Source organism: Aspergillus brunneoviolaceus (genome assembly GCF_003184695.1).
Source record: "Aspergillus brunneoviolaceus CBS 621.78 unplaced genomic scaffold BO95scaffold_54, whole genome shotgun sequence".
Lineage (NCBI taxonomy): Eukaryota > Fungi > Ascomycota > Eurotiomycetes > Eurotiales > Aspergillaceae > Aspergillus > Aspergillus brunneoviolaceus.
In genome coordinates this window covers 175,860-201,489 of record NW_020290784.1, presented here as the reverse complement: position 1 = coordinate 201,489, position 25,630 = coordinate 175,860, and the positions used below count along the sequence as shown (strand labels likewise).

Below are 25,630 nucleotides of genomic sequence, written 5' to 3'. Positions count from 1 at the left end.
CAAGGATCGCCTGATGAAAGAAAAGACAATGAGGGAGTGTACGAAGAAAGAACAAGTGAAGGAGAGTGAGTAGAAGCGAATTGAGGGAGAGGGGGGGTGGAGGAGGAGGGGAGGGGGAGGTAGGGTAGGTAGGATAGAGCCGGACAGATGACGATAGAGGCGGATCGGGGAATCAGGGCGTGATCAAAAGGAAGGGTGTGGATATTAGAGTCGCGGATACTACCCCTCTTTTTCTCCAGGTGGGCGTTGATATTGTTGGTTCGTATTGAGAGAGAAAGAAGAAGGGAAAACGAAGAAGCAGAAGAAGCGAAAGAAGCGTAAGAAGGCGAGGTCTGAATTAAAATTTCATATGATTAAGGATTAGGTTAGTGGGCAAAGGTGATTTTGAGAACTTTGAATAGGTAAGGTTGTAGTAAGTTAGTAGGTAATGAGTACGAAGTACGGAGAGTACGGGATAGACAAGACACTGACAGACAGACGGAGAACGGACGGAATTGATGGGCACCAGCCTGGAGCAGAAGCACAGCCTCGGCGGCGCCTGAAGCAACTTGGAAGCCAGAGTAATCGAGGTAATTACTGTATATTACCGGTATCGCCGCCCGGGGTCAGGCGGCCACTCGAAGGACGGTTAAGGATTTTTTGCAGCACTAGCTCCGGTGGCGAGTGCAGGTGTCGTATTATCTTACGCTAATTACGGAGAATACGCGGAGATACCTTCCACTCACCCAATCACACCCTCAGGCGCTTAAACTTCAGTTGTCGCGTCAGGCCGATATCTTTGCCCGTCATCTGTGAGTGAAGCTTAGCGAAGGCAATGACCAGATGGGAAGGTCATTCTAGCTCCGAGTCCATATGTCCCCCAAGGAGAAACCATCACACCTCCATCACACCCCCGAAAAAAAAAAAAAAAAAAAAAAAAAAGAGACCCCCTGCAATGGCTGGAGACGGATCTGCCGATACCAGTACTCCGTACTGTACTCCCCCGTACCGATCTTCGTCTCCTTCACTGCATTCCGATTTATAAATAACTCGAAGCCACGTTCCCATGCCGGCGGCTTCTTCGGTTTCCGCTCCGAGGGTGGTGTGTGTGGTGATCTTGATACAGGCCAGCGTCTCGCAAAGGGATACCGGAGTGAGTGGCTGGACTAGGAGGGGAAGGGGGGGGGCTTGTTCTCACTTGCCTTTTCTTCCCCTTCCACCCCCTCTCGCCCTAGATACTACTACTCACCTAGTAGGGTTACCCTGGCCTCGATGCAATTGAAGACCCGACCCAAAAAATTGGAGACCCATTTGTCAATGGTTGGGATCGCGCCGGTTTGCTTTTTAGCCCGGCCCTACCGGACAATCTCAACCCAAAGCAGTGGGATTGTCAGTGCTCGGTGAACTGAAGATGACTGTGGTCTTGGCAGTGGATGACCGTACGTGCAGTAACTAGATATATATGTATATGAGTATAAGCAAACAAGGGAATTATCAGCTTCTGAGACATTGGAACCTCAACTGATCCTTGGTTGAGGCCCTGATCGGCAGAGAGCCCAGCTGTCACTGCTTGAATTGTAGTCATTGTTAGGCAATAGAGCTGAATTGCGGTGTAATCGTCCCAATCTAGCGGATCGAAGCTGCATTGCCTCCGCCTGCGGCCATACTATCGATTTCCCGATCGGGCAATGATGGCCTTGAGGATGCCTCATGGCGCCCCGCCCTGGTGGTACGCTAGTGGCCTGAGTGCCTGAGGCACGGGGCTATCATCAAGGTGGGGGTGGAAACTTCCATCAATAGCAGATGCATGAGCGGGTTTCCTCCATTCCCTCTGTGCATTAATCTTTTTTTTCCAACTTTGGGTTTCCATTCAATACAATTTTACTGTAGGATCTCGCAGCAGAGATTCTCTTGGTCCGACGATCTACACTGAAATTCCCCGAGCAGACCGCACTGATCAAGGAGAAACCCCCCTTTCCACAGATTGTCGATCAACTTGACCAGTAGCAACCATGGCCGACGCAGAGTTGGAAGAGGTCAGTATGCCAGCCTCATGCTCCGACCTTTCGATCTTCCCCTCCTGGCATCATGATGCCATATATGACCTCGTTCTTTCCCACCAGAGTATTGTTCTTCGACCCTAATGCTCAGACATGTAACAGATCAGACGGGCCCGCATGGCTCAGCTCCAGCAACAGAGCGGTGGTGCACGCGGCGGGCCAGGTGACGGCCAAGAAGATCAGAGAAAGTACGCACTCCTTACAGCTACTCACATGATTGGAACCACTAATTGCTAACACTTCGTCAAGACAAGCTGAAGGTATGCGCAATAGCCATCCCAGATCCACCTGTGACATGTGAAGAGGGCCCGACCTGGAGCAATCTCCGCGCCATCTTTTCTCCTCCACCTCCGACCACCACGCTGCAAAAAATAAAGACTGTACTCACCATAAGCTCCCCAACTAGCCGACCGCCGTGCCTCCATTCTGAATCAGATCCTCGAACCGGAAGCCGCCGACCGCCTGGGCCGCATCCGCCTCGTCAAGGAATCGCGCGCCATGGACGTGGAGAACCGCTTGATCATGCTCGCGCAGACCGGCCAACTGCGCCAGAAGGTGTCGGAGGATCAGCTGAAGCAGCTGCTCAATGCCATGGCCGAGAACCAGCGCAAGGACGAGGAGGAGCACAAGATCGTGATCTCGCGGCGCAAAGGTGGCTGGGACGACGACGACGATCTGTTGGACTTGTAGAGGCGACAACAACAAATCTGATGTGATGAAGTGTTATTAGCGAGAGAGACGTTTGACGTCCGCAGGTGATGATGATGGTCTTTTGCAGTCTCTTTTATGATACCTTTCGCCTGCTCCTCTTTTCTCCGGCCCAGTCTAGATTCTGGGTGAACCATGCATGCGCTTAATGTTTGGATTATTGGCTCTGCAGCGGTGGCGGGAAAAATGGCCTCGATATGAAAAGCTACTCTTACGCCTGCTTCGTGCGGAAGGCCGGCTTGCGTACAGCCTACTCCGCGTGACCTTTGAGTCCTCCTTCACACCTCTCTATCAACCCACGTAGATCCACCAACCAAACCAAGGAAATTCTTTTGAACCAAGAATAACAATATATCCATGCCATGCAATACTATAATATACACAGGTATCACCACTACCAAGCCAAAAACCAACACACTACAACCCGGCCGTCGCCGCAGCCGCCTCCTTCTCCCTCTTCTTCTGCATGCGGATCATCCTCCGGATCTCGCGCATATCCGGCGGCCTCTCGATGCCCAACTCCTCGCGCAGCTCGCCGACATCCTTTTCCAGAATCTTCTCCCAGTAGACATTGATGAGCTCCTTGCTCTTCAGGCCACTCTTCACCGCCCACGGCAGATAGATCTTGAACAGCCGCTCGCGCTCGGCGGGCTTCAACCGCACCGAGGCGAACAGACTCAGCCCCGTCATCGGGATCAACGTGTTCAGAAACTCGAACGCCTTGAGCGCCAGCTCCCCCTCCACAAAGATGGGCAGGCCCGTCACGGCGTGGTAGAAGTCGTGGCACTCGCGGTACCGCTGCATGACGTAGGCGCACTCCGGGTCGTCGATGTACTGCACGTTGTCCCGCGTGTCCGGCGACACGCCCTCGCGGTCCAGCCAGGTCGCGTACGTCCGCCCCACCGTGTTCTCCGGCAGCGTGCGCAGGTAGGACATCTGGAGCGTCTGGGAGGTGATGCGCGGTCGGTCGCGGAGGATCTGCCGCCCCGTCGGGTCGGAGAGCATCGCGTCGCGCAGGCGGTAGATGAAGTAGGGGGTTGCCGTGGCTTCGCCGCAGGTTGCGATGAGATCTGTTTGGTGATTGTGTTCGTGGTTAGTGTGGGTCATCGGATATAGAGGGGAGGAGGCGTGATTGCGGAGAGGAGAATGTGGGGCGAGGTTGATGAAAAAAGACAAAGGGTTCAAGACGCACCAGCTCGTCGAGGGTTGATGAGAGCTCCAAAAGCAGAGCCGACGGCCAACGCTCCGCGCTCGAAAAAGGTCAATGGCACATGGCCGGGATAGTTTGGCGGAGGGCGGTTCCAGGCGGAGAAAGACCGCGCGGATCGAGACTGGAGGGGAACAGGAGCTGCGATTGTGGCTGTGGCAAGGAGGTTCAGCTCCCGAACGCTGAGTGCAGCGCTGCGCTTCCCAAGAACAGACATCTTAGAGGTTCAAAAGGACACCACGTCGCACTGGACTCGAGCTTCGTGGGGGGGGGCAATGGTCGGTCGAAGTAGATGCAAGTGGTACGATTTCGGGGAGATTCCGGATAGCGTGAGTGGTGGGTCTGGCGTGCCGTACCGTCTGATAAAGATCGATAAGATAAAAAAAAAAGAGACTTTTCTTTATCGATTGGGTTGAGCGCGGGACCATTCCCAGATAATTTGCGACGCAGCCGCATTGTCACAATCGCGAGATTCATTGAACAGGAGAGCCAGCTAGCAATACATCAGTGGTTAACATAATCATCCGATCGATCAGATCACGGGTATCTCCAACATCCACATAAGAACAACACCGCATCACCCGGCTTGACAATCGCAAACATGCGACCCACCTGGTGGCCCGGCGAGCAACATGAAGCTCTTACCGAATGGGCGTTTTCTCAAGGCATCATCATCAATGGAGTCAGTCCGGCACGATTTCCCGGTCGAGGACTAGGAATGATCGCCACACGGCATATAGAAGTACGACAAATACATAACCAACCCAACAAAGCCGCCAGCCATCTACTGACCCAAACCCACCAACCCAGAAAGACGAAGCCATCGTGACAGTGCCCCACGAAGCCATGCTAACCCCCTCACGGATCCCGACCTCCTTCTCCAGCAGATTCTCCGACGGAACCCCTACCCACGCTGTATACGCCGCCTATCTCACCAACGGCGACCCTGCCGACCTGGAACCCTACACCCTCTGGCGGCGCACCTGGCCCACCCGCGCCGACTTCGAAGCGAGCATGCCCATCCTCTGGCCTGCGTCATTCCGGCATCCAACAAAAGCCGAGCACTCGTCGTCGTCGTCGGCACTCCCCAAATCCGACGCCCCAGCCCTCCTCCTCCCCCCTTCCATCTCCGGCCAATGGACCACGATCCTGCCGCAACCATGCGCGCACGACTACGAAACCACCCACCAGAACCTCCTCGCGCAGCAGGAACAACGCCTGCGCAGGGACTGGGACATGGTGGTTGCCGTGTTCCCCAACACCGACTGGGACCAGTTCTCGTATCATTGGCTGATCGTCAACACGAGGAGCTTTTTTTACTTGGTGCCCGGCCAGGAACCGCCAAAGGACCGCAATGATGCCATGGCTCTGCTGCCTTTCGCTGACTATTTCAATCACTCGGATGTAGCGGTGAGTTCGGCCATTCAAGCGTGCGTGCGTGTGTGTGTGCGCGCGCGCGTTGCGTCGGGGAAGTGGTATGGCTGACTTTTGGGGATGGGTGTCTCAGTGCAACGTCAAGTTTGATGGGCTTCATTATGTATTTCGCGCGGCTAAGGAGTACGGTATGGTTAAATTACCTCATCATTTTTATTTGCCTGGAAGGTTCTTTGGGGCTGATTTATTGATTGACTTCTTGTTATTATGTCGCAGATGAAGGGGATGAGATCTATATGAGCTATGGTCCACATCCGAATGACTTTCTATTCACTGAGTGTGAGTATCCACGCAGCCCTAGACTTGCGCTCTTGGTTGACCTCGTTTTATAGATGGTTTCTACTTGGAGGAAAACGAATCTGAGACTCTATATCTCGATGCCATTATATTCAAAGATCTCGGCCCTAAATTGCAAGAGGAACTGAATTTCCATCAGTACCTGGGGTATGTACAGTACTATCGCTCCTGCTTCTGTTGTGGTGCAGATCACCGTCGCTAATCCGGGGCCAATCAGGAACTACCAAGTCACAGCCGGTGGTGTTTGCTACCGGACCGAAATCGCCGCTACGATCACATATATGACGCCCAAGGACTGGCAGGATCATGTTCTCGGCTACTCGAGTCAGAGTGTGGATGAAAGGAGATCCGCTAAGGTCGTCCGAAACTGGATTGGCGCATATATCGAAGAGGCAGATACAGCGATTCGATATCTGGAGAGTGTTCTGTCCGGTGAGAGCGACCAATTCCACCCAGAAAAGGTACAAATGCTCCTGAACCGGTGGAGACAGATAAGACGGCTCTGCTTTCAAGCCCTAGATACGGTTCCCTGCTAGGAATATAGGCATAGTTGAAAGGAAATTGTTTAGTAAAATGACCCGATCCTGGGAGCATCCTGCGGTCTAATTCGAATTATGGAGCGCTTCGAGAATCCCTTTTTCGCCCTTCCATGGGGACATCAATGGGAATTGCAGAAATTTCCTTTTGTCTGGTCTCATATGTCTTTCCTTGGATCAATGCTTGAATCATGTAGTTCATCACTGGTTTGAGGCCGAGCTCCTCGCCTCTGCGCACGATGTAGCCGTTCAGGAACTGAATTTCAGTTACCTTGCCCGCATTGATATCACGCAGCATATTACTCTCCTGGCCGGCAGTCCTTTCGGCGATTTGGGTGAGCAGGCGGCGTATGCGCTCCGGACCGAAGCGTACCTCGATCCCAGGAATTGACCGAACCTCGGGCAGAGCGGCGATGATGCTACAGGTTTCGAGGAGGAGAAGGCGCGTGAGACGGGTGAAGTGGTAATTGTAAAGAGTAGCACCGTTTTTGAACCCCATGAGCGCGGTCAGCGGTTGGAGAACGGATTGTACCGCAATTTGCTCCAGCTGGGTTAACAAGAGATCGGTCGGGGCTGCTGCAGTAGCGACGAGTGGCGCAGTGGTGGTCAGAATGCGCATGAGGTACTTGGTGGTTCGAGCCCAGGCTTGCGTCCAATAGATTTTCTCGGCCTCAGCTAAAGACAGTTTGTTTTCCTGCGGTGGAACCCCTAATACAAGTGTGCCCAGCTGAGCATGATAGAACTGAAAACTGCCCTTTCTCCGACGAATGTAGTGGGTGAATACTCCTTGCATGTAGTGCGGTCGTGTCATCGGGTCCGGAAAGCAGTGCTTATTGATTTCTTCCATCGTGCCCAGGCCGTCTGAGAGGATCAGGATTGTCGAATCGGGCGTCAAGCGATGCTGAATCGATTCCACGGCCAGGGCGGTCCAGTTCGATCTGACAGGGATGATTGCACACTCAATCTTCGAGTCATCCTGTTGGAATTGCACGGTTCCGGGAGACTCAGGTTCCGCCGCGCCATAGAAGTCGCCCTCATATTCGAGCGTGTCATGATTTCCGTAGTCTCCCTGCTCGGTCGTCTGGGGAATCGAGTACCAGGTAGCCTTGCCCCTCCTGACGTTCACATCAAAGCCGGTCTTGATGTCCTCCAACCCATTCGCTTGCAAACTTATGCTCTGTTTCGCAGCCACCCATTTTTGGTAGGTGCCAAAATCGTTCAACATCAAAGTGATAGGCGGCACAGACCGTCGACTTGCTAATGAGTGAGCAATAAATAAGGCGTCATTGTCACTACCCACGATGTGTATGCGCCCTGAGAGCCGGGAATTGGAGCCGGCGTCGAGCGATTCCTTCGGTTCATTGGCAGAGTTCGACATGAAGCAGCTGACGGTAAATTGCCGAGCTTTTAATACCGATGAGAAGCATGATGTATATGGTCCAGTCCGCCACAGCGGACTGCGTCTGAATATGTACGACACTTTGAAAAGCTGCCGCGGAACAGCGGTCTTGAGAAACCGGGGGGGCCGGGGGAATGTACCCTTGTGGAGACAGTGGTCGTTCTCCTCCCTGATCAGCCTATGATTTTCAGTTGAGATATGGGCAATTAGAGCCAGGGATTTCTGATCATGACGATATTAATGAAACCGTTCAGTAAGCTTCGGAAGAATGGAAGATGAAAGCTAAGTGAAAGATGCGAATGAAGTAAGAGGCGACGGACAATTTTGACCCGCTACCGCTTCGCTCACCGCCTTCATCACCGAAAAAATCACCTTATTGTACCAGATTTTCGAGGTTCCTCCTTTCAGCATACAAAGAACCGTGCTCAAGATGGAGGCTGCAGATCTACTCCCGCTGCTTGAGCAGCTAGATGACAACATTGATGACCTCGAGGAGATTCTCCAGCCTGTGCTGGACGGCTCCGTTGTGAAAACATCGAGCAATCTTCCAGTACTGGACAAAGCCAAATTCCATGTCCTGGTCACTTATACCTTGGAATCTCTCATCTTCTGTATGTCATCATTCCCTCGGCGATAGCTGTGTACGTACTGATTTTATCATAGCCTGGTTGCGCCTGCACGGTGTTAACGCCAAGGAACACCCGGTCTTTCGCGAGTTGACCCGAGTGAAGCAATACTTCGAAAAGATCAAAGAGCTGGAGACGGGCCCCGAGCAACGCACTCTCAAGCTCGACAAAGAGGCCGCCAGTCGCTTCATCAAACACGGTCTTGTAGGTTCTATCCTAGGAGTCGGCAGTTCTCTTAGCATGGCAGTACTAATCAGCGGCCAGGCTGGAAATGACAAAATCGACTTGGAGCGCAAAGAGCGAGAGGCGAAGGAAAGAGCACGCGCGCAGCTCAAGGCATCACTCCTAGCGAAGAAAGACTCCTCGACCTCCGATCCACCGACCAAGAATGTCACCGACGATTCCGAATACGAGTCTGATGCCGAAAGCGACGACGCGGACGAGAAACCCGCACCGACCACCCGGAAGAGCAAGAAGAAGCAAGCCAACGAGGACAAGAAGAGAACCAAGGATAAGCAACGCAAGAAACTCAACAAAGAAGAGCGCAAAGAAGTCAAGAAGGATAGGCGGAAGAAGAAGGGCGACATGCGCAAAGCGAAGAATCTCAAATGAGGTAGCCTCTGGATCTTCAACAGTGCACATGGCTTAGCATTGTGGTCGGCTGGTCCGCTCTGCATGGCTAAGCACTACTCCACTTATCAATCACAACTAGCACTTTTGATCGTTGGCCGAGTCGCATTCGGGTCTGTTTCTAGGGTGTCATATATCCCACTACGAAGGGAGCCCTCAAGGCCTATAGCATGGGTCAACTAGGAGGACTCGACGGAGACTATCGTTCAGACCGGCTCCTGACCAAACCATGTGATGCGCAAGGCTTGTCGGGTATCCGTTCCTGAGTATTGTGCGGGCCGGCAGCTGTACCTCCTACAGCGCGACAGTGGAATCGGCGCGACGCTTGGACTCTTCCACCACTTACTGCAATGTTCCATCACAGCCGAACAGTGGCAACATGGGATGTTGATCTGGTTACACACACATGCTCAGCCGTGTGGATCATGGACATGTTTGGCGGTGACTCATGAGGGAACATCGGCCGGAGATAAGGGGTGTTCGATGAATGGATAACTCCGTATATAGGCCGCGATCAAGGAATTTCAGTCGAAGGTTTCCGTCCAACTGCTGTAAAGTTTCCCAATAACTGTGCAATCGATGGAGCCTTAATGCAATAGTTATTCGGATTCTGCTGTCCACAGGTATCAATTCAGTGTAAACCGATAATCACATGATAAATCTTAGGTTCAATCATGGATTCAACTTGCAAATGTACAGTAGGTACCTGAAGTGGCCGAGGAACTCAACCAATCAACGACAAGTTCCGATTTGCCGGACCGGAAGCTGACATAAGCCAAGGCAACACCAATCAGCAGTGGCGAAATAGGCACAGCATCGGAGGTTTGGAACTTTCTCCGCCCGACGGGGATTCGAGCTTGTTCTTTTTCCATAAAGACAATCTTTCCCCCCCCCCATCGATCTTTTGCCATCCAGACCACCACTTCCTTCTCAACACCAACCTCAACTCCCTACTATCATCCCACCCATTCACCTACCAACACAGTCCAAAATGCCTCGTCAACGCCGTGGTGCCGCTCCCACCCCCGCGCGCAGCGCTCCCACCAGACCTACTGCCGCACCCGCCAGACCGGCCGCTCCTGTCCAGCAGCAGCACAGCCAGCCTCACTCGACCTCCGCGCACCCTCCCGCCGCTGCTCCTGCCGCTGCTCCCCCGGCCCCGATGGCTGCTCCTGTCCAGAGCTCCGGCCCCGGTCTCTTCGGCCAGATGGCTTCCACTGCTGCGTAAGTAGGCCCGGGCGGTTGCCGTGTTGTCCCCTTCCGCCTTGAACCAAAGACCACCCGCATCGCCCGGTGGTCCCCTTCCAAAAACCCTTATAACATAACTAACCGACCAAAAAACAGTGGTGTAGCAGTCGGATCCTCCATCGGCCACGCCATCGGCGGGTTCTTCAGCGGCGGCGGCTCCAGCGCTCCCGCCGAGGCCGCTGAGGCCGCTGCTCCCCCGGCCGCGCCCCAGGCCATGGACAACGCCCTCTGGGCCGGCAACGCCACCAACAGCTCCTGGGAGAACCCGGCCTGCGCCACCGACGTGCAGAACTTCCGTCGCTGCATGGACGAGAACCAGGGCAACATGTCCATTTGCGGATGGTATCTGGATCAGCTGGTTCGTTATTTCCCCGTTTTCAAATTGCCCTTTGTGACAGAAAGGTATGCGGGTAGTATGTGTGGGAGAGATTGCTAATTTTCTACATACAGAAAGCCTGCCAGGCTGCTGCCAAGCAGTACTAGATCTATTGAAAGAAAACGGTCAAATATAAATCCATATCTCCGTTTGGATTTGAATTTCTTTTGACATAAGAGATCGATCTATGCTGCATTTTTCTTTTCCTTTTTTTTCGAATTGCATGATGCAAAATCATCACATATCATACCCCCCCCCTCTAACATCTCCGACAACGGGTCTCTCTTCCAGCCTTTTTTTCTCCCGAGTGCTGGTGTTGGGGAATGTACTTTTCTGTCTAGTTATGTTTTCGTTGCCTTGTGGAATGGGATGGAATTAACCTCAAGTCCCTGTGTCGTCTGAGGCAGGGCTTGTGCTGATAAATGGTTGAGATACATCATTGCTTGTTTCCCCTTCTTTTCTGCATGGCGACGAAGATTGGCTACCATCATCATCATCAGCAGCAGCATCATGACTGCCACTACTACTATTACCCTTGTATATCTAGACTAACCATCACGAAAGCCGATAGGCACGAAAAACGAAAACGAGACAAAAAGAAAGAAACATTTCCACTCTTCATAGACATACTCCCGGTAGTCTCGTAGCCTCGTGTTTCCCAGATCCCGGTAAAATAGGTAGTGCTATCGCTATACTACATACATCTGAAGAAAGTGATCCAATCTCTCGACGACTGAGCTCAAATTACAGTACACAAAACCTTCATCGGCGGTCCGTATCATCCCTGCGTGGTTGGAAGTTCAACTACGGCTCGCTGTTAGCAATGGCACGGACGTAGTTCACAATGAGATCAATGAAGGCGGTTGCTTACCTGGTTCCCGTTATAGAATTGATTATTCTCCTGCTCATCACGTTGATCTCTCAGCGTCCGAATAATCGGGCCTCGGTTCGAGGTGCCAGCAGGCCGAGCCCTTCGGTCCGCATCACTCGTCGAGGAGGTACTGGTAGAGGGTGATCCCGTCTGAGCAGAGTTCGGATTCTGAGCCGTCGATCCGTACCCCAAGAATGAGCCGACTAATCCTGTGGCGGTGCCTACCGCGGAGTTGAAGAGCCCGTACGCGGAGGACACGGCGCGAATGGGAAGGCTGGATCCTGCTGCGGAGTAAGCGTCTGTGTATGTGCTGATGGGCACCATGACAAGATTCGCGGATGAGCCGAGACCGAGCTCTGCCAGGCTTTGCTCTTCCTCGGCGATCGTCAGGGTGCGGTTAGAGAGAGGAGTGAGAATGTGCTTGAGGTTGTAGGGACGCTTCTCCTCTAGCATTTGCGTGTCAAGCCAGGGGCGGACATCTGCGCGGATGGTTTGCGACGGGGAGAAGCTGGAGCGGACGGAGCTTCCGTCAAAGAGGCGGACTTGGAGACGGTATTGTCTCGGGGGCGAGGGAGGTTGGTGGACTTGCGGTGCTTCAGTCTGAGGGGATGGGGGCGTAGGTTTGGGAGTCGAGGCGACGGGCTTCGATAGGGTTTTGCGGGGTGGCTGTTCTGGAGTGATGGCCTTGTTGGCTTGCTTGGGCGCTAGGGTGGACTTCTTCTGTGTCGCGGCTGGGGTCGTGACTTGGGATATTCGCGCATCCTCCACTCTCTTCTTGCCCTCGCGCCTACTCGAGTCGCGTGTCTCACTCGCACCAGATGCTGGAGTCAATGAAGTGGCAGTCACAGGTGCAGCTGCAGGCGCAGCAGCTGGCGGCGCAACAGCTGTGGACACAGGCACGGTAGGCGGACTCGCAGTACCCTCCTTAGGATCCCCAGACGCCCCAGTCGAGTCCGGTTGAGCAGTGGCTTGAGTTTCATTCAGCTTGGCAGCAAGACGACTGCGGAAGTCCTCCTCGGATATCTCCGGCACGAGATAGTCGCACAGCATGCCATTCCTGCAAGACCGTCAATAAAACTGACAACAAACACGAGTACTAAATACACCCGCACGTACTTGATGACAACGACCGTCGGAAACTTGACAATGGGGCAGAAAGAGGTCAGAAAGCCCGCTTCCTGACTATCTTTGGTGAGGCGCAAGAGGACAGCTCTCGTCTCGAGTAACCGGGTGAACTAAGCCGTGAGCGGGGAGTGCGATATAGATCCGATGGAGCAGCTACTGTTTACCTCCTCATCCCCTGTGAAGTAGTTGTCCTCCCATGTACTGCTCGTCTGCTCATCATCTAGATCCGACGTCAGCTCCGAATTTTCGAGTACGTACGGAGCAGTTGGAGGGGCGGTGCCAGCAATGCGGAGAAGGGACAGCTCTCCAAACAATGAAAGCAAAGTAACGAACCTCGAACGAAACAAACAACGGCCTTAGCCTGGCTGACAGCGGAGACTATGCCCTCCTGTAGACTCCCCGAGTAGAACATGATTCCAGGAAGAGATACGAATAGTGGTCAAGTCAAAGAGAAGGGAATCGAAATCACAAGCAAGCATGCAATGGGTGGAGAGGTGGAGAGGTTCGGAGCGCGGAGGAGATGACAATCGATAAGGCAAGGCGGGAAGCGGACAGGGAGTCGACTGGCTCTCCACTCCACTCGCTCACTCGCTCACTCACTCATTTACTTTTCCTCTCTCCGCACCGCACCTCTCCTCCCCACTCCCACCCCCCAACCCTCGAACCCATTCAATTGTGTCACGAGAGGTCACGAGAGGGGACATCCATATACTCATCAACATGCGATTCCTCATCTCAGCCCTCCACCGGACCGCCGCATCCTTGCGACCCGCCTCACGAACCGCAACAACAACCGCCTCAACCTCCTCCTCCTCCCTCCGTCGCACCCCCCGAACGAACGTCATCTTCTTCCAGCCCAAACCCCTTAACTCAATCTGCACCAGATGTCGCATACAGCAACAAACCCGATCCTACAGCAATCAATTAGCCGACGATCCCGCCTGGCTGTCCGTCGTCGATAATCCCGCGAAGATCGTCCGGACCGGAAACAAGCATGGGCCCGGGTTGATTATCCTAGGTATGTCTCTATCTTCTACTTTCTCCCCGGGGGGGATTCTTCTCCTACACCATTCTATAAATCATCAACGACTAACCAAAAAAAAATAGCCCTAATCCCCATCATCTCCTTCGGCCTGGGAACCTGGCAAATCTACCGCCTGGACCGGAAGACCAAGATGATCGCCACGTTCGAAGACCGCCTCGTGAAAGACCCGCTGCCGCTGCCGCCGCGGATCGACCCGGCCGCGATCTCCGAGTTCGACTACCGCCGCGTCTACACGGTGGGCCGCTTCCGGCACGACCAGGAGATGCTGGTGGGGCCGCGGATGCACGACGGCACGGACGGGTTCTTCGTGGTGACGCCGCTGGAGCGCGGCGAGGGCCAGTCGACCATCCTCGTGAACCGGGGGTGGATCTCGCGGAAGCAGAAAGACCAGAAGGTGCGGGATCAGGAGGGGGCGCTGCCGCGCGGTGAGGTCGTGGTGGAAGGGTTGCTGCGCGAGCCGTGGAAGAAGAACATGTTCACGCCGGAGAATGTGCCCCAGGAGGGCAAGTTTTACTTTCCTGATATTCAGCAGATGGCGGAGTTGACGGGTAGTCAGCCCGTTTGGATTGAGCAGACTATGGGTATGTTTTTTGACTTTCTACGTGTTTTATGTGCAAGTGGAGAGAAAAGGAAGCCCAGAGCTAACGTTGGTTTTTTCTCGTTCAAATTATAGTGCCGGATCTGGTTGAGTCCTATAATCGGGAGGCTAAGGGTATTCCTATCGGTCGTGCCGCCGAGGTTAACTTGCGCAATAACCACAGCCAGTATATCTTCACATGGTGAGTTTTGTCCAGCTCTCGCAATGCCAGGGCATCATTACCCCCGAAGAATCCCTGCTCATGCACTCTAAAGGTACGGCTTGTCGCTGGCAACGACCATCATGTTCTGGATGATCGTTCGCAAAAGACCGAACGAGGCCACTCGTCGTGTCCGGTTGAATCGTAACTGGTAGGTCTGTTCCGGGAGTCGACCTGCACCTCCCAGAAACATGTCGCGTGGGGCTTGTATGTTAAGAAAGATTTATGTATATGTACCGACCATTCATGGTGGCATCGCCAATCTCATATCCTGCAACAGCTCTTTCGGGAGATGCTTTTGTGCAAGAGAGAAGACAGTAGTGGCATTGCTCAGATGCCGTTGTCTAGTTCAAGGAATTAGTACCCGTCGTAATAATAGCGGATTTGGGGTACTCACCGCCTCATTAAAGTTGTGACGTCGCTCTCATCGATCGTCTTGCGCCCAGCATGCTTGGCATATGCTGCCAGATCGTCACTTGCCTGTTCAAAGAACCACGACGAGGCCTGTTCAATCGCCGCCAGCGTCTCCTTGCTGATTTTCGCTTTGGACCCGTTTCGTGCCCGCGCAAAGCGCATGGCCAACTTCTTCACCACACCAACGGGTAGATTAGGAACCGGGATGCCGTGACGGGAGAGCTTCTTTTGCTTGACGCCAGGAGTATACTGATCTTCCTCCCGCAGACCTCCACCGACAATACCAGGACTTCGGCTCTCGCTCATTGCGACGGATTCCCGGGCCGGGAATTCCATGCCAAAGTCTCCGCCTGCATTAGACACACTACTGACATCATCGTCATCGCCAGGCCCAACGTCCATATCGAGAGGCATATCCACTGGTGGAAGCTCAAATCCCTCATCATCGTGCATCGGTGCGTTCTGGTCCAAATCGCCGACTCCCGGGGCTGGCGGCGATGGAAAATTGAACTCGAAGTTGAATCGGCCCAAGTCCTCGGTGTCTCCCCTGCGTGAGACATGTCAGCTATGTAAAATGATGCTCCGCATGAAATAGGCTTGACCCACCCTCGATCAAAAGCCCCTTGGCTATCAATGGTCTCGTCTGCTTCGTCTCCGGCATCGTCGCCATGCACAAGCCCCGTATCACCCTCGTCATCCTCATCGTCACTATCCAACCGAGTCGCATCGCCGAAATTCTCACTCAACCGCGGGCCCATCATTGACAGTCTGCCCCTTTCTAATTCGTTTGCAGCTCGCCTCGGGTATTCAACCGTGATATCATCTTCCTCGATCGCCAGGGATAGCCTCGGAGGACGCATCTCCGGTTCCTCATCGACCTCGTCAACTTCCTCTAACGGCAGGGATAGCCGGGGTCGTTCCAGCTCGGGTTCGTTGTCAAGGATCTCAAACTCGTCCTTCTCAGGCTCGACCGGCTCTGGAGCCACGGGCTCCGGTTTCTCACTGGGTGACGAACGAATTGGTTGGGTAGTCGGGGCAAGTGCTGCTTCAGGTCAGCCGGCTTTGTCCCAAAAGGTTTCGCGCATTCGTGAGTAAGTTCTTTAGAGGATGGAAATAGCATCGCAATGTGAAAGAGGGGACCGCACCCTTTCCCAGGTTCCGAAGGATGTCGAATGTTGTTTCACGTTGGATTCGTCCGCTCTTCCTGCGATCCCGGCCAGGGGTATTCGCATTCCGTCGCTGAATTGCGTTGAGTCTGAATGGGGTGGCAGGCGCACCGGCGCCTCTGTTACGCGGTGTATATCTGTTGGCGGAGGGAGTGATAGTTGGCATCGCGTGTCGGCTGGGAGTGAGGGGGTTTCTGGTTGAGATTGGAAGACGCGAAAGCTGTGTATATAGTACGAATGGTAAGCATATATACTCATTCGGTAATATGAAGAGGCCGTACCCGAGTGAGTGTGGTGTCCCCAATTGGGGAGAAGGATTCCGAGACCTCGGACAGTCGCGGTGACCGGCGCCGGGGGTTGGGAGTAGTTGACATTGTTGCGGAGGATTGCCACTTAAGATATGGGAGATTTCAGGCCCTGGCAAGAGGCACAGTAGCAGCGTCTTCTCGGAGAGATCTAGCAGTAAGAAATGACCATTGCGACCTGTGCTCGACTGAAACAACGCCTGGTAGCAGACGAGAGGGAAAAGCGCGTCGTTGAAGCAAATGCGGATGGGGTGAACCCGTGCCACGGATGTGACGACGCCCGCGCCCCGGCAGAAGATACTCTCGAATCAGAAGGCGGTCAAGCGAGCATGGTGGGTCCGTCCGGACTTGATTGGCGGAACCCGTTTATCTTATCGATAAGACAGCGCTGACTCAGCATAAAAAGTTGGCGCAAGAGACAATCGCGATCGAGTTCAATACGCAATCCTGCCATTGAAGGCTTTCCTCTGCAGTGAAAAAAGTTTTAATTTCCAGACCAGAATCATGTCCGACGGAAACCCAAAGCCTTCCGGCCTGGCCGCCAAGGTGGACAAAAAGCGCAAGAGACAGGCCGAGGAATCCAACTCCAAGACGGAGCAGCAGACCAAGTCGACTGGCAACAGTGCGTCGGATGGACCGAAGAACAAAAAGAGAAAGGATAGCAACAACAACAAGGGCAAGTTCGACAAGAAGAAGGGTGGAAATAAGGGCAAGGACAACAGGGACAAGCCGAAGCAGCCCAAGGAGCCCCAGGAGACCAAAGCAACAGAGGTCAAAGGCAGCATCGATGAAGCGATCGGAAAGATGGACGGTCGATTGTTGGCCGATCACTTCGCCCAGAAGGTTCGCCGGCATAACAAGGAGATCACTGCTGTTGAGCTGAGTGATCTGTCTGTACCTGGTATGAGGCTTTCCCAGCCCTATACAGTGTATAGGGCCATCCCATATACTAACATTATAAGACTCCGCTTTCCTCGATACCTCGTCCTTCGAATCTCCCCGCAACCTCGAAAACCTCCCCGCTTTCCTGAAAGCCTTCAGCCCCGAGAAGGGTGCGCACCTGGCTAAATCGTCTGAGGAGAAGGGAACCCCCCATACGCTGGTGATCGCCGGTGCTGGTCTCCGCGCCGCCGATGTCGTCCGGGCCCTCCGCTCATTCCAGAACAAGGAATCCATCGTGGGCAAGTTGTTCGCTAAGCACATTAAGCTGGAAGAAGCCAAGCAGTTCTTGGAGCGCGCACGGTATGTGACTCTTCCGGGCTTACTATCTTACAACACACAGACCGACTAATTCCACTGATAGTATGGGCATTGGTGCCGGTACCCCAGCCCGCATCTCGGACTTGATCGATTCAGGTATGACCTCATCATGTGCGCTATTTTAAAGTCGGTACATTTCTAATTCATTCTAGGGTCCCTCAAACTCGGTGAACTGGAGCGCATTGTCATCGACGGCTCTTACGTTGACCAGAAGCAGCGCGGCATCTTCGATATGAAGGAGACGCATCTCCCCTTGCTGCAGCTGCTCACGCGGCCTGAGTTCAAGGATCGTTACGGTGCAAAAGTCAAGGGAATCAAAATCATGGTATTTTAGAAAAAGCGATTGTACATATATGAAGGTGTTGGCGTTTGTCATATGGTCTAAGCATATCTTCTTCCCTGGATAATATATATTATATTCTAGCTGCTGCATTGCCGACCGTGCAAATTCTGTCCTGGTTGACTGCGACTCTACAATCAGTATATGAGAGACAGATCAAGCAAGAACTGGTATATATAAACGGGTAGAGATAGTGTAAATATATATGGAAGATGGCCTCAACAGACAGGTCATCAATCTACCAAATTGGCCTCCGCAAACTTCCGCATCATACATTCCAGCGCGTCGGCCACCTCCTCACCTTCATGCTGTGCTGTCAGGCAGTCAATGCCAACGGTCATTTCTTCGGAGGTAACAGCCTCCAAGCGGGGACAAGTCCTCTTTACGCAGCTGAGGAACGTAGTCCATGAAGCGGACGTGATAATAGAGCACCCGGAGAAGGTCAGCGACAGTAACTGACCACCGATCAACTGCAGCCACTCTTGAATGTCCTCTAGAGCGACGCCAGAACGATGGATCTCAAGATGTTTGATCTCCGCCAGAGGTTTGACGTTCTTGAGCAGCGAGACCAGATCTCTGGACTGGCCGCTGATGGCATCACCAATGATGATCAGTCTCTCGAGCCGAGGCGCGGTTTGCATGATCTGGGGCAGAGTCCTGTAGAGGTAATTAGCGAGGTGAAAGAAGTAGGGCTGCGTAACCTGCAAGGTAGCGAGCTCTGTCCAGGCGCGGGCAAGGTTTGGCTGCTTGTGCATTCGGGTGTATGGGCGGGCTCTTTTGGGCCTCTGGAACTCAGTATACCGGTGAGTATACAATGCCAGATTTTCCACAGGGAGCTCAGCCTCGACGAAAATGTGAAAAAGGATGTTAAGAACGTCGTCGCTGTCTAGGTACGTGAGGTTACCTTCATTCCAGCTGAGGCAGAGTTCAAAGCTTCTGCAGTTCTTAAGCGAGTGCACGAGGTCATCCTTGAGGGTCTTGATCTTTGGAACCGAGGTAGGATCCTTGATCAGGTCATACATAGTCACTCTGTGAAGGGGGGTTAGAGGACCGAAGGGTGGCTCAATCCTCATTATTTTAACGTAGTTTTTCAATTCGTCGCACTCCGCAATTCGATGAATCCGAGAGAGACTTTGGTTGGAAAAATTCGTGCGAATAACGCGTAGTGAACGATTCCATACGGGCTCCAGAGCCTTGGTTGTCAACGTCCTCATATCTTTCGAAACAGCACGGAGAGAGAGCAAGTCCCTCGGACTCAGATAATCAGCCATCATGCAGATTAGTTCCGGAGGCAAAGATGTGACATCAGACATTACTATAATCAAAAAAGAAGAGAACAGTGAAGGTGGTGTTTGCGACGAAGCGAAGCTTGTAAATGCAGATGTATTAGACCTGACAAGCATTTTATATGGGTCTTCTCCAAAACGAAACAGAAATGCATTGTAGCAACAAAGGGTATTGTGTGTCGGTGAGAACAAGGAATAAGACAACGATGTCCTTGGTCATCAAAGGAATTCTGGGTTTCTCTGTCCGCAATGCATATGAAGAATGCCTGTCATTCTTTTTAATACCAACAGACTTCAATTGTTACTCTTGACCACCTTGTTTGAACGGTGAGATTGAAAGAGTGTAGCATTGGGAAGGCTGCTTTCACCATAAAGTCTGGCTGGAATCATTCATAGAGCACCCAATAGACACACTAGAGTGTGGTCTTCGACGTGCTGGTTTTGGCATCTGTAAATGGGGTCCTCACTGTCTTCGGGCAAGTTTCGATCTCAAGGACGATGGCATGTCTTAAAGCTGATATGCTGTTCGTTTCCGCAATTTCAGAAGTCCTATCTCAGGAGTCTCATCTCAAGCATAGCACTATTGTTCAAGGGTTAAATTGTTTGGAAGCATGCTGACGTTGTTCCAGCTCCGAGTTTCAGTCTCATCCAATCTTTCATCTCCTAGTAGTAGCTTCAAGCTGTGAACTGATGAGATTGAACCTGCAGAGAAGCGACAGCGGCTAGGGATCTATACGCAGCATAAACAATGCAAGCAGAATGCCCCGAGTGAGTAAGATCATGATCGAGTTCGCAGGTTGTTGGCCAACTACCAGATGGAAGCAGCGACTGCATCAGAGAAGATCTACATTGGTGTTAATTAAGACAAAGTGCTTGACTAACGAATGTTGGTATGCAGAAGCTAGGACTTGGCCTTATCGTTGGCGCAGAGTTATGTGTCGTCTCTGAGAAGAAAGACAAAGCAGTCTATCACTTACTCATAGTTCAATTTGACCGAAGCGGAGGAAGTATGGTTCGACCTGGACACCTCAGGCATTACTTGCACATCTACCGCTCCACTTGATCTACCGCTATCTATCTCCGCCCGGCAGAAAAAGGAAATTTCCGAGATTTTTGGCTATCTTCGGGATCAGTTCCATTCCGGTTGAAACCATTGTCCACTACAAATTTGTTTTTCTTTGGTTCAAGATCCTCCCATTTCCTCTCAAATCAACATGAGCGACAAGAAGCGCAAGCTCACCGAGGAGGCTGTGAAGCCCGAGGGCAAGAAGGCCAAGCGCGACGAGAAGAAGGAGAAAAAGGAGAAGCGCAAGGCCAAGGATGTCGTTGAGGAAGTCAAAATTGAAGAGGCTGCTGCTGTAGAGAACAAGGACAAGAAAGAGAAGAAGGAGAAGAAGGAGAAGAAGGAAAAGAAGGAGAAAAAGGAAAAGAAGGAAAAGAAAGAAAAGCCCAATGCCGATGCGGAGGCCGCCGAAAACAACGAGGTAGAAAAGGAAGCACCCGAGGCTATGGATGTGGATGTCCAGGAACCCCAGGCGGAGGAGAAGAAGAAGGAGAAGAAGAAGAAGGAAAAAAAAGACAAGAAGGCTAAGAAGGCTAAGGAGGAGGACACGAATGTTCAAACAGATACCCCGTCCGCTGAGGCCCCAGCGGAGGAGTCCGCCCAGGGAGAGGAATCGAGCCAGAAGGGAAATAGGTTCATTTGCTTCGTTGGTATGCTTGAGACCAAGATGGCTGCTGGCGACGTGAGCTCATACATTTGTGACAGGCAACCTCCCCTACTCCGCTAACCGCGAATCCTTGACCGCGCATTTCGAGAAGATTTCGCCGGTATCCGTCCGCGTCGCAACTGAAAAGGACAAGCCGACCAAGTGCCGTGGTTTCGGGTTCATCGAGTTCGACAATTACGATCGCATGAAGACCTGCCTTAAGCTTTACCACCACTCTATGTTTGATGACAAGAAGTACCCGCCCCGGCGGATCAATGTGGAGCTGACGTAAGTGCCCATAAGACACTGGACACCGTTAGGATGCGATAAAGTGCTGACTTACTGCAGCGCCGGCGGTGGCGGCAAATCGGAATACCGGAAATCGAAGATCGAGGCAAAGAACAAGAAGCTTTTCGAAGAGAGACAGCGGAATGCCAAGGAGATCACTAAGGAGAAGGAGCGCAGAGCCCACGCCGAGGAGACCGGTGAAGATGCCTTTGCGGGCGTCCACCCCAGTCGCAGAAACCGTATGGCTTAAGATCCACCTCTCGCGGGGTAGCGATCATAAGTTGATCAGTCTGAGCCAATCCCTGAAAAGAAATCCTGTGTTTTTTGTGCTCGCTTGAAAGATATCCTTCTGTTCTCTGTTTCTTATGTGCATACTTGGAAAGTGTCAAGCAGGATACTAGACTTGAAGAGACCAATTTTGTATATGACACGGCTCTGGCTTGACTATCAAACTATCTCTCGCATTGCAAACAAATTCAAACTCGTACGCTCACCCATGGCTTTCAATATTCGACAGTGAGGAAAAGGGAAGACGCTGAAGGCTGTGGTCCAACTCAGAAAAGACGCTCGTAGAGTGGTATTGTAATGGCATGTTACATCTTTATACTGCATTAGGACGGGAGGGAAAGAAGACACAGGGGGCGAGGTTATCCTGAACCTGGATGGAATGGAGAAAAGAAAACTTCAGGATCATGGCACCAAAACAAGGAACGGGAGGGAGGACAACCAGCCAAAACCAGCAAAATGCGGGGCGTTACAGCCAAAACCCAGACGCCGAATTAGTTATTTATATTATAGGTCGGAAGATGCAGTGAGGGGGAGACGATCTACAGAATGACACATTTCTTGTTCTTCGGTTTCGCCGTAGGCCGGGGGTTGAGGACAGCACTGAGGGCAACTGGTTAGAGCTCGAGACGCTAGCGCGGGGCAGTTTGCGAACAAGAACAACATACCGAATGGCCTCGTCGAATACACTTTTCAGGTTACGCTGTGTGAGAGCGGAGCACTCCAGGTACTTGTGTGCTCGGATTTCCTTGGCCACGGCCAGAGCCTGTTCGTAGGAAACGGGCTCCATCTTCCTCTGGCGCAAAGTTTCTAGAGTGGCCCGATCGTCCCTCAGATCGAGCTTGGTACCGACGAGAATGATAGGTACGTTGGGAGCATGATGTTCGATTTCGGGGAACCACTGCAGGAGTATCAGTCCAGATGTTCGGCATGCGACTTGGGGCAGGCGAGCATGGCCTCTCAGGGGTAAAGTACCTTGGCTCTCACGTTATCAAACGAGGGAGGGCTAACAATGGAGAAACAGATCAGGAAAACATCGGTTTGCGGGTAGGACAACGGGCGAAGACGATCGTAATCTTCCTGTCCAGCAGTATCCCAAAGTCCTAAGCTGATCGGTCTGCCATCTACCATTACACTGGCAGTATAGTTGTCGAATCTGTGGGCCGGGTTAATAGGGTATTCCTATCAGACGAGAGCCTCCAAAAGAGCGGGATCACGGACACGGTGGGTATATATTCACCGGGGAAGGCGTTGGTTGTGTACGAAATCAGGAGACATGTCTGGCGGCTGCGTCAGCAATGGATGGCCAGCAGAAGTTACCCAGCAGAAATGGGAACTGAGAAAAAACCACGTACTTTTCCAACAGCACCGTCACCTGTTACCACACACTGTAATCCAGCACTCAATGATTAGCTGCGGCTCGATTGAGCAACATGGTGGATGTCGCTGGCAGGAGCTGACCTTCAGGGATTGAGTCGCAGGTCCTGTCGCCATCTTCGCTTTATGATTCTAGAGGGTATATGAACACAAATGATAAACACGGTTGCGACGGTCACGACAGACGAGAGTAATGGCGAGTTCGACTCCACGGAAGCTCGAGGATTCAAAGGGGTCAACGGGGGGAGTGGGTTGCGTCGTGGCTTAACGGGCGGGCGTGTAACCAAGCAGCGCGGGTATCTGCTGAAGACCGAAAGGCAAGTCGAACCGGTCAGGGAGGATTCGCAATGCACAACGGAGATAACGGCGACACAACACCCAAGACACAAATACGCGGCCAAAGGTACGAGACAGGAAATTAAGCAAGTCAAGTCAGAGGAAAAATGGCAGGCAAATAAAAGAAAAAGGAAAAGATCCAAATGGAAGGATGAAAATAGAAAGACTAGGAAAGAAGATTGCAAAACAGGTGTGGTGGTGGAGGCGGAGGGAGGGAGGTGGAGAGGAGGTGAATGAAATAAAGAGAGGTGTGAATCAGCGGGTGAGAAATGTAAAGTAAGAGTGAGGGAGTCGATTGAGGAGGGGAGAGAGGAGGGGGGGGGGATTGATCGATCAATCAATTCGGATTTGGTTTAGTGGATGAAGTGGATAATAGGAATGGGGGGGAGGAAGACCAAGTGTAGGAAAGGGACCTTCAAGGAAGAGGGGAAACAAGAACAGCAACTGATAGATAGCACAATACTGTGATCAAAGGTAAAGTAAGTGGAAGAGAGAGAGAGAGAGAGAGAGAGAGAGAGAGAAGAGAGATACTCACGTCAGGGGTGAGGCAGAACTTTCGACAGACGGGTGAATACACTAAATACTCCTTGAACAATATGAACAATGAGGCTATTGATCAATAGATGCTTAGATGCTTTGATGCTCTGATGCTTGATGCTTGGATGTTTGGTGCTTGATCTAATTGTCCCCCACGAGAATCGAGATAAGAGAGAGAATAAGAGAAGAAAGAAGAACAACCAGCCAGCCAGCCAGCCAGCCAGCCATGGGTAGGCGACGACTGACTAGTCAAATTAACTAGTTGGTTGGGATTGATCCAATCCATCCTACAACTGGAATCATCATGAAGGTGGAATTGGATGAGATACTCGCGATGGCTGGGAAGTCAGCACCAATCATAAGCGTGTATCCAATATCAGCCTCTTCTCTTGTCGAGAGCCATGATTTTCTCCTCCGTCAGAATGCGCAGTCTCTGGAATTGAATGGATGGTCCCGTTGGGATCCAAGGGACGGCGCTTGCACCCTTGTGCCGGTTCAGGGGTCTGTCTCTTCCCAGCTGTCAAACACACCCTTCCGCCGGCGTTGCTATTACTACCTGATCGATCTTCGATTTTGTTGTACCCGACCATACATCGTACGCAGTAACGGTAGTACCCTTGACACTATGACTGGTTATATCGACATGGCTCACGGACCACAAGCCAAGAAACACCTCCCGATGTCTGGTCCATGAATAAGAAATGAACAACTAAAAGTCCTTGACTATACATCATCACCTAGTTCGGTCCTCCTGCAGCACCCAGGCGCAGACCGCCATCCTTCCGTCTAATATTAGATCATTAAGCATCGGCTCTGGATATGTACGCTGTAATGACGGGGATAGCTCGATTGGCGTTCCGATCGAATGCCGACTCGAAGTACGGAGTACGGAGTACAGAGGACGACGTTATGTAGCTAAGCTCCTTGTCTGCAAGCGTCTACATACATGTGAACCTATCTATGCCTTACCTACTACGGGGTAATCTGTTCCTCAGCTGTACCTTAAACTGCTTACTGCTTATAGTTACTCTTCACTTGCCAGAAGTAGACTACAGTAGTCATGTACCAACCTCTAGATTTTCCCTCGCATCGTTAGCTCGCCTACACCAGACCTAACCAGTTAGTAGCCACCATCCGATTCGGTACTATTGATGTGGAGTGCAGAGTGAGGTCATGTTGATTAACCTAACTTACACAGCTCAGATTTACTGAATAATACTTCTTTAATGTACAAAGATTCTCATGATTGGGATCCATCCCATCCCATCCCATCCATCTACAGCCGGGAAACCTTGGTTGACTCGGGCAATGGACCAGCACCCCGCTGGATCTCAAGAGGCTTGGCCATCAAACCCCCGGCCTTGGCCATGAACGCCTGATAATAGGGCGTTTGACTGTGCTTCACTAGGGCTTCTTGGGTACGGTATCTGCGATATGATAGTCTTAGTTCCAGGTTCCTATCACAGAGGAGCAAGTGGGGCAATGGGACAGGAGAAAGAGCTACCTCTCGACGACCACAATTGCATTTCGATCTTGATTGACAAAGGCATAGTAGAACAGCGTGTCGGGCTCGTTGGCCTGCACTTGGCGTGAAAGCTCGCTCCAAAGGGTTGCAACCTTGTGTCATGTCAGCTGGCGGCCCACCACTTGATCGAAGGCGTGCAGAGATGTGAGAGTGAGTTAGAGAGACGAAGGCCACTTACCTCATCAATCTTGTCGGGTTGAGGATAGGCAAAGACGGTCACATTCACTTCGGTGGAAGCCATTGTAGTGGTAATTCGGTAGCTGTACCGAAATGATATTGACACTGGTGATTCCGAGAGTTGTCTTAATTTTGATTTGATTGTTCAGTATTTCTGGCAAGAAGATACAACTAGCTTATATACACATTGTCGACCCACTGAGGAACCCCAATCTTAAGACAAGAGCATTCAGATTGATTACAATCTGCCTCGGTACATGGGCCGCATTTGTCATCGCCGTCTCTTT

General features: G+C 52.1%; 14 protein-coding genes across 14 annotated transcripts; 7 read left to right on the top strand and 7 right to left on the bottom strand.

Moving 5' to 3' along the window:
- Positions 1-1,794: 1,794 nt before the first annotated feature.
- BO95DRAFT_445197 (DNA-binding protein) lies at positions 1,795-3,077 on the top strand. The gene is made up of 4 exons (XM_025587090.1): positions 1,795-2,015; positions 2,142-2,227; positions 2,289-2,299; positions 2,446-3,077. The coding sequence occupies exons 1-4, from the start codon at positions 1,992-1,994 to the stop codon at positions 2,727-2,729; spliced, it is 405 nt and encodes a 134-aa protein (XP_025439917.1). The 5' UTR covers positions 1,795-1,991; the 3' UTR covers positions 2,730-3,077.
- A 6-nt stretch (positions 3,078-3,083) lies between these two features.
- coq4 (ubiquinone biosynthesis protein COQ4) lies at positions 3,084-4,235 on the bottom strand. Its single transcript, XM_025587089.1, has 2 exons — positions 3,940-4,235; positions 3,084-3,817 (listed from the first exon to the last, which is right to left on the bottom strand). Exons 1-2 carry the CDS (start codon positions 4,169-4,171, stop codon positions 3,165-3,167), a joined length of 885 nt encoding a protein of 294 aa, XP_025439916.1. The 5' UTR covers positions 4,172-4,235; the 3' UTR covers positions 3,084-3,164.
- A 320-nt stretch (positions 4,236-4,555) lies between these two features.
- On the top strand, positions 4,556-6,221 carry BO95DRAFT_368534 (uncharacterized protein; the record flags this gene model as incomplete). Its single annotated transcript, XM_025582835.1, has 6 exons — positions 4,556-4,696; positions 4,765-5,364; positions 5,462-5,516; positions 5,605-5,667; positions 5,721-5,836; positions 5,874-6,221. The coding sequence occupies 6 exons, from the start codon at positions 4,556-4,558 to the stop codon at positions 6,219-6,221; spliced, it is 1,323 nt and encodes a 440-aa protein (XP_025439915.1).
- A 38-nt stretch (positions 6,222-6,259) lies between these two features.
- BO95DRAFT_210787 (putative 2-dehydropantoate 2-reductase) lies at positions 6,260-7,987 on the bottom strand. Its single transcript, XM_025581113.1, has 2 exons — positions 7,761-7,987; positions 6,260-7,606 (listed from the first exon to the last, which is right to left on the bottom strand). Exon 2 carries the CDS (start codon positions 7,597-7,599, stop codon positions 6,298-6,300), a length of 1,302 nt encoding a protein of 433 aa, XP_025439914.1. The 5' UTR covers positions 7,600-7,606; positions 7,761-7,987; the 3' UTR covers positions 6,260-6,297.
- On the top strand, positions 7,826-8,984 carry BO95DRAFT_210710 (Sas10/Utp3/C1D family protein). The gene is made up of 3 exons (XM_025581112.1): positions 7,826-8,231; positions 8,284-8,450; positions 8,511-8,984. The coding sequence occupies exons 1-3, from the start codon at positions 8,051-8,053 to the stop codon at positions 8,856-8,858; spliced, it is 696 nt and encodes a 231-aa protein (XP_025439913.1). The 5' UTR covers positions 7,826-8,050; the 3' UTR covers positions 8,859-8,984.
- A 1,000-nt stretch (positions 8,985-9,984) lies between these two features.
- On the top strand, positions 9,985-10,791 carry BO95DRAFT_445190 (uncharacterized protein). Its single transcript, XM_025587088.1, has one exon. The coding sequence runs from the start codon at positions 10,339-10,341 to the stop codon at positions 10,558-10,560; it is 222 nt and encodes a 73-aa protein (XP_025439912.1). The 5' UTR covers positions 9,985-10,338; the 3' UTR covers positions 10,561-10,791.
- Positions 10,792-11,033: 242 nt separating this feature from the next.
- On the bottom strand, positions 11,034-12,996 carry BO95DRAFT_445188 (UBX domain protein). The gene is made up of 5 exons (XM_025587087.1): positions 12,830-12,996; positions 12,661-12,716; positions 12,488-12,606; positions 11,372-12,428; positions 11,034-11,304 (listed from the first exon to the last, which is right to left on the bottom strand). The coding sequence occupies exons 1-5, from the start codon at positions 12,906-12,908 to the stop codon at positions 11,263-11,265; spliced, it is 1,353 nt and encodes a 450-aa protein (XP_025439911.1). The 5' UTR covers positions 12,909-12,996; the 3' UTR covers positions 11,034-11,262.
- Positions 12,997-13,103: 107 nt separating this feature from the next.
- BO95DRAFT_445187 (cytochrome oxidase assembly protein SHY1) lies at positions 13,104-14,627 on the top strand. Its single transcript, XM_025587086.1, has 4 exons — positions 13,104-13,514; positions 13,604-14,122; positions 14,215-14,320; positions 14,394-14,627. Exons 1-4 carry the CDS (start codon positions 13,217-13,219, stop codon positions 14,491-14,493), a joined length of 1,023 nt encoding a protein of 340 aa, XP_025439910.1. The 5' UTR covers positions 13,104-13,216; the 3' UTR covers positions 14,494-14,627.
- Positions 14,176-16,438, bottom strand: BO95DRAFT_445186 (uncharacterized protein). The gene is made up of 5 exons (XM_025587085.1): positions 16,200-16,438; positions 15,898-16,138; positions 15,359-15,794; positions 14,736-15,299; positions 14,176-14,682 (listed from the first exon to the last, which is right to left on the bottom strand). Exons 1-5 carry the CDS (start codon positions 16,290-16,292, stop codon positions 14,583-14,585), a joined length of 1,434 nt encoding a protein of 477 aa, XP_025439909.1. The 5' UTR covers positions 16,293-16,438; the 3' UTR covers positions 14,176-14,582.
- A 243-nt stretch (positions 16,439-16,681) lies between these two features.
- On the top strand, positions 16,682-17,817 carry BO95DRAFT_394414 (uncharacterized protein; the record flags this gene model as incomplete). Its single annotated transcript, XM_025583691.1, has 4 exons — positions 16,682-17,124; positions 17,186-17,465; positions 17,527-17,579; positions 17,636-17,817. The coding sequence occupies exons 1-4, from the start codon at positions 16,728-16,730 to the stop codon at positions 17,815-17,817; spliced, it is 912 nt and encodes a 303-aa protein (XP_025439908.1). The 5' UTR covers positions 16,682-16,727.
- Positions 17,818-18,056: 239 nt separating this feature from the next.
- BO95DRAFT_434045 (F-box protein) lies at positions 18,057-19,136 on the bottom strand (the record flags this gene model as incomplete). Its single annotated transcript, XM_025585126.1, has 1 exon — positions 18,057-19,136. The coding sequence occupies one exon, from the start codon at positions 19,134-19,136 to the stop codon at positions 18,057-18,059; it is 1,080 nt and encodes a 359-aa protein (XP_025439907.1).
- A 1,481-nt stretch (positions 19,137-20,617) lies between these two features.
- On the top strand, positions 20,618-21,356 carry BO95DRAFT_368593 (RNA-binding protein; the record flags this gene model as incomplete). Its single annotated transcript, XM_025582837.1, has 3 exons — positions 20,618-20,822; positions 20,878-21,106; positions 21,167-21,356. 3 exons carry the CDS (start codon positions 20,618-20,620, stop codon positions 21,354-21,356), a joined length of 624 nt encoding a protein of 207 aa, XP_025439906.1.
- Positions 21,357-21,825: 469 nt separating this feature from the next.
- On the bottom strand, positions 21,826-23,378 carry racA (putative Rho GTPase Rac). The gene is made up of 6 exons (XM_025581110.1): positions 22,853-23,378; positions 22,747-22,779; positions 22,613-22,671; positions 22,367-22,547; positions 22,060-22,292; positions 21,826-21,994 (listed from the first exon to the last, which is right to left on the bottom strand). Exons 1-6 carry the CDS (start codon positions 22,883-22,885, stop codon positions 21,934-21,936), a joined length of 600 nt encoding a protein of 199 aa, XP_025439905.1. The 5' UTR covers positions 22,886-23,378; the 3' UTR covers positions 21,826-21,933.
- A 1,460-nt stretch (positions 23,379-24,838) lies between these two features.
- Positions 24,839-25,536, bottom strand: BO95DRAFT_445182 (putative quinol monooxygenase). Its single transcript, XM_025587084.1, has 3 exons — positions 25,345-25,536; positions 25,146-25,258; positions 24,839-25,068 (listed from the first exon to the last, which is right to left on the bottom strand). The coding sequence occupies exons 1-3, from the start codon at positions 25,405-25,407 to the stop codon at positions 24,918-24,920; spliced, it is 327 nt and encodes a 108-aa protein (XP_025439904.1). The 5' UTR covers positions 25,408-25,536; the 3' UTR covers positions 24,839-24,917.
- Between the last annotated feature and the right edge of the window lie 94 nt (positions 25,537-25,630).